Source organism: Mesitornis unicolor, unplaced genomic scaffold (genome assembly GCF_000695765.1).
Source record: "Mesitornis unicolor isolate BGI_N332 unplaced genomic scaffold, ASM69576v1 scaffold5504, whole genome shotgun sequence".
In the NCBI taxonomy this organism is placed as follows: domain Eukaryota; kingdom Metazoa; phylum Chordata; class Aves; order Mesitornithiformes; family Mesitornithidae; genus Mesitornis; species Mesitornis unicolor.
The window spans coordinates 18,162-24,268 of NW_010177942.1; the positions used below are offsets into that span (position 1 = coordinate 18,162).

At 36.7% G+C, this 6,107-nt stretch overlaps 1 protein-coding gene across 1 annotated transcript in view; it reads left to right on the top strand.

Annotated features, from left to right (window-relative positions):
• The window catches only part of LOC104538915 (unconventional myosin-VI), a gene marked incomplete at its 5' end in the record, with an annotated part of 26,323 nt that overhangs the window by 17,801 nt on the left and 2,415 nt on the right, over positions 1-6,107 (top strand). The window contains 2 exons of the mRNA XM_010182282.1: positions 678-781; positions 2,107-2,238. Coding sequence (XP_010180584.1) covers positions 678-781; positions 2,107-2,238 — 236 coding nt within the window. The remainder of the gene's footprint in view (positions 1-677; positions 782-2,106; positions 2,239-6,107) is intronic.

Genomic DNA, 6,107 nt, shown 5'->3' on the forward strand with positions numbered 1-6,107 from the left:
AGATGAGTCTTTTAGTACTGGTCAGCCTTTCTTCTGGAAGTTGCCTTTTTTCCTTGATATCTCTTAGTGTTTTTTTCTCTCTCTGGAATAAATATTGCTGTTCTCAGACAGCTACTATACAGTTACTATAGAATTAAGTTGATATTAAACTTTTGTCAAAGACCTGGCATATTTTCTTTAGTTTTAGAACCAGGATTTTGTCCTGATCCAGTTTTAAGCAGTAGAGGAAACGCTTTTTCTCCCTTCTCCATGTCCACTTCAGACATACTTTTCCTTGTCTGTTTTTGAATGAACCAAAAATGTATCTGGCCACTGTTGTCTGTATTCTGCACCTTGACTGGTACCAAGAACAACTTGTATCAGCATGGGGTGAGGTACACGTGAACAGAATGTGTCTTCTCACACATAAATGCCAGTAATGACAATTCCTTTTAACCTCTAGGCAACCAATCAGATTATTATATGATTTTGGATGTAAAAGATGCTTGCATTTTTTTCTTAATCATTGGAACATCTTGAAGATAATCCAGTACTTTGCCTTTGAATTCAGTCTCTGCTGCTGATTTTCATTGTAATATGCATGCTGCAGTGTTGATCATGGGAGCTGTTCCTCCTGTTTTAACAATTCCTGTGCCATACCTCAAAAATTACATACATGTATTTTTTTAATAACTTAGGGGTCCTGCAGTTCAAGCCACAAAAGCTGCTGCTGGTACTAAGAAGCATGATCTCAGCAAGTGGAAATACGCAGAGCTTCGCGATACAATCAACACATCCTGTGGTAAGTTGGGGTTTTTTTCTGGTTTGAGAAAGAAGTCAAGTTGTAGTTGTATGAAAGGGGTTCCTTTCTTCCTATGATAAAGATAAAAACTTGCTCATGTATTTATTCAGGTTTGAATGAATGTCAAATTAATTTTAAAAAGTTGTGTTACCCCAAAGAGAACAGCAAATGGAGCCATTGCCATATTGAGGAAACAGAATTTCCTCTGTTACTTCCTTTAGTGATTATATATTCATGATGTTTATTTAAACTGCTTGGGCCATAAAATCCCTGTTATAATTTCTTAGTTGGTTAGATTGTCTCAGTTTTACATATTTCCACAAAGGGAATAAGAGTTACTATGCTTTACCTACAATTCTCATATTCTAAGACATCTTTTGCTATGATTTCTTGCTGTCACCAAATCACAAAAAAGCAACTCTGTCATGTAAAGCACAGCATAAAATATTTCCTTCTTGCTTGTTCAGATTATTTTAATTTTCAAAATGTGTACCTTCCTTTTGGGAAGCTCACAGTTGGGGCATTACTTTTCCCCCCGTGTTAGGAAGATAGAAACAGATAATAATTATTCCTGTTTCTTCCTACTTCTGATTGAAAGCAATTGGTTAATTTCTGATTTAATATAATTCAGAATTTCTGGCTGGATGTAGAAATGGGAAACAAACCCGTTCTCTCTATTTGTATTTAAAAGCCAAAGTTAGCTCCAAAGTTTAGCTGTGTCTCTGTTGGTTTTACATATGCAAGACTGAAGCAATGTTTTCAGCTGAATGGGTGGTGCAGTAATAAATGGACTAACGTGTGTTCATCCCTAGTGAAGCCAGTTTGGATACTTTTAGGTGACTAATGAGAAAGCCTTGCAATCATTCAGCCTCTCAGTATCGTGAAATTCAGCAAAGTTAAAATACATTTAATAAAGTAGAAAGAGAAGCTGGATCTGAGCTGATTTTCTCCTTTTCAGTTGCAGAAATGAAGTTCAGTGGTGAAATGTTATCAGTTTCTTTACTGCTTGGCTCGTGGTACAATGTCACAGACAAATTTAGCCAAGTGAAATTTTTATTTGTAGCATTTTACTGCTCCAGGTCTCACAGTAGAACAGCTACTCTGGGGACTGCCGTTGCTGTAAAGGAGAAAAGGATATATTGCACTCCAAGGATCTTTCTGGGCCATCAAATACAGGCCCTTTTGCTACAGAGAATGGGATTTTATTGTATTATATTATAACTTACTAGTGTTACAAACTGAGCTAACATGATGTCTCAATATACAAAAGCATTTCATAGGTAACTTTTCTGATTTGTCTCTCTCCTTCCTCGTTTTTGAGACAGATATTGAACTGTTGGCGGCTTGCAGAGAAGAGTTTCACCGGCGACTAAAGGTGTATCATGCTTGGAAGTCCAGGAATAAGAAACGCAATGCAGAAACAGAGCAGCGTGCTCCCAAATCAGTCACAGACTATGGTGAGGAGGGAGAATGTTGTGCTTGTAATAATTTTGACAATATTTTTGACAATATTCTAAAGAAAAGGTTTCTAGAATGAATTTTGGTTTTCCTAAGTTGAAGGAAATCCTTGGGGTTTTTAGAATATTTTCATATTGTTTTAAGGTGAATATTTTGAAAAGGTTGTAGCTGACAAATACTTTGCAGAAAGTAGGATACTTTCAGGAGACCCAGATTCATGTACTGAGTAGCTGTCCCTAAAATCTTTTCTCATACCAGCTCATAAATCTTAAAAATAGTTCTTGATTTGGTGTGACAGTTGCTGGTGCTTTTGGTATATGTTCATTCCTCTGCTACTTAAGCCTGAGGAAGATCATTTTCCATTTATGAAACTGTGGCTTGCATTTTGAGATTTTGTTTTTAAGATTGTTCCTACTAGCACGTACCTCTGTAATTACAAACGTTGCTTTCTGAGAGTAGTCAGGGATAGTTCAGACCAGAGAATTGTACCTAAGGACAGAGTAGAGATCCTAAAAGAAGTTCCCTGTCAGAGAATTTGTATGTGACTTTTTTGGTGCTATAAAAACAAGATTGGAAGGAATCCTGCTCTGCTGTGTAATTCATTATTACAATTGGGGTCCAGACAAAACCAAGTATTGGTGATAAGTTTTTTATTCCTCTTACATTTATTCTTTTGTAAATCCAGATATGTAGGCATAGATGTAGGTACTTTTAAAAGGTGCCCATAATTTCCATCTTTACATTACTGTAAGACTTATATATTTCAGGTCACGTTCTCTTTAAAATGCTTTGAGTGTTGATATCGTAATTTTTGATTATGGGATGACAAAGTTTGCGTAGTGCCCACTTTCTTATCAGACCATCACTGCTGATTTCATAGATGGGTTTTTATTGGCAAAGCAATGCACTAATGAAAGCAAGTGAATGCCTTTGAAATTCAAGAGTGTGTAGGAGCTGCCATGTTTGACACTGCCAGACCTGAAAATTAGGTGTCTGCTTTCTGGAGTGTTATTTGTAGAGTGAATTGTGACTCTTTCCCTGCCACCCCACCCCACTAAGTCCAGTGAATGGGGCCTTGGGGCCTGGAAATGTGTTTTCAAGTGTTTAAGAAAGCTTATGACTAAAAACAGCAGAAAAAAAAAAGCCATTTAAAGCACTTCTGCAAAGTGGTAAATTGCTTTGAATTTGAGCACGCAAATTCTGGCTGGCACTAAATGGCTAAAATAAATATTCGTGCACAGTGTTGCTGATGGGAAGTATCAAAGAGCAGAAGATCTTTGGATTAGTACAAATAAAGCTTGGAATATTCATGATTCCATCACATTTAGTTAGACATTTACAGCATTCTTCTCAATGTTTTCATTGCATTTTTTAACTTTCCTTGAAGCATGGCTTCATAATTCTGAAGAAAATTTAGAAGAGATCAGAAGACACTGATAGTGACCTTTAGAGAGACTTGTCAATGCCAGAAATAATTCTTTCTATTGCAAATAATTACCTGGGCATCTCACGTCTGGGTGTTGTAATGATCTGAGAAGGTAATAAGAAGCAGCTCTGATTTCTTAGGTATTTAAGCTAGAAGTCTTTTAAGTGTCAGTGCATGGGTGCTTCAAATGATGTTTCTTCTTTCTGTCTTCACACTGATGTAATGTAATTTTACAGGTATCCTTTAGTGAAATTCATACATTCGGTATAGAAGCTAAACACCGTGTTGTGTATTATTCGTGGAATAGGCAGATTCGGTATTAAAAGAGGGTTTTTTCCTAGCAGAAATATCAAAAATTACAAGCATTACATTAATGAACGAGCAGATTTGTTACAGCGATCTGGGCTGAGCACGCGCGCAACTGCGGTTTTGTAACAGGCTTTGCAAATCGTTGAAGTAATCGATTTCAGAATTAAATCCTGATGAAAACCAAAGCAGTTGGAAACCTGAAACTTGAGGAGACATTTTATGTATTTCAGTGAGCAGAAGATAAATAGAAATACTGAGCTCAACATCTGTGTTAATTTTGTGACTAGAATTTCCGTTTGTCTGTCATCAGCGTTGCTGAGAAATGTTGAGGGAATGAAACTTGTGGAGGATCAGCACTGCTATGTTTTGTTCAACATGTAATATTTGTTCACAGATTTTGCACCATTTTTGAGCAACTCACGTAAGTGGGGAGATGGTTGTTTAACCTAACTTCGGAGAATAGGAACACCTGAGAGCTCTGAACTAACATTCACGTGTCCAGTGTTTTGCTACATAGTGCATAGAATTGAATTGCTTAAAAAAATGATTTACAATTTGTCCATGTTATTCAACTGATGGTAATTATGTTACTCTAGTAATTTACAAATGTGCTTTACTGCTTATTTTTATGACATCCTGTGCCTTTGAGCAGTCTTGAGAAGGGAGAATGAAATAACCTTTCTATGCAGGTTATTTGAAGGTATAATTGCCTCTTTTTTTCTCCTCCATTCAAGAAACGCTGTGCTTGTTCTCATATTTTCTACTGCCTGCACATGGCTTTTTGTTGTAGCAAAACTCTGGAATCACCTTAAAATAACAGCTCTTTTCCTGGCACACCAACTAACGCTCAGGTGGTGGTTTCTTTTGAAGAGAGGACTTCGCTTCCATAGCACTGAAAAGTAGAGGCTGTGTGGGCTGCTTAGCATTCCCGTCCTCTAGATTTCCCCCTTGGAATTAGGTATGCATAGAGGTAGAAATAAGCCTTAGAAATCACCACTGCAGTGCAAAAAGTGTTTGTGATCGATGTTAAGAGAATTTGCAGAAAATAGAATTAATCTGCTGTGAACTGTAGTCTGTATCTCCCTATAAAACACGTGCTTTGTCAGAGTTGATGTGTAGAAGTAGCACTCACCTCTTACAATCTCTTTTGGTTTCCTTCTCTTGTTTATGTAGGCATGGAAAAAGACATGAAGGGTATGTTTTGAATAGTACATACAGATATAGATATGTTTTTAAGATTGTGCTCTTCACAGTTAGAAAAACTATTTTTTGCTTGAATCCAAGAAGAAATGTCAAGGTGCACTTGCTAGTCTGTTAGTCTTGTTCATAGCTGTAATACTGCATTGTTAGGAGTGATTGTCATTTTTCATTTTTATTAAGTTTTAGCTCACAAAACAGTTTTGCTGCTTGGTAGACAGTGGCCAAAAAGGGAACTCACTTTTAATTATTCCATTTATGGTGACACATGGAAGTGTTACCACTGATTTTTCCTTTGTAGAAAAGGCATAGATTCACATTCAGAGTTTCTTGAACAGGGTGTTTGTAGCAGTGGTACTGTAAAGCACTGAAACAATAGGCTTTTGCAGGAAGCTGTGATTAAAGGAAATGCTCTTACAAACAAGATCCTGTACTTTTCAGAACTGATGATGATGGTGTATATAGCGTTAAGAAGGTCAGTTGGTGAGTTAGCATAGAGAGTATTTGCTTCGATTCGAAAGAAAGTTTCTCTCTGAAGTCTGAAATGTGAGAGACTCTGAGGGAGTCCAAAAATACACCTGGGAAATATTTACCAAAAATATATCTGAAGTTTTAAAATATTTCTTTTAACTCTGTCTATTAACAAATTAGTCATTTCTAACAGTGTTACACACCCCTCTGTGTTGGCTGTCAAAAATCCTCAAGTGGTGCTTTGCATTTTTGTAACTGGAAAGGTTTCTTTGTACTGTGGCCTTGTTTTGCAAAGAGATGGACTGAACCAGAGCAGTTTCTGGTTGGTAAGAAATTTTCTATGAGAAGTTTTACCTTAAATACTGGTCTAAAGCAGAATGTGTTACTTTACTCCCTTTGTTTTGCCTAAATGCACCTGATGCCATTGAGCAACCTGGTATTACATGTGTGTTATATATATATATA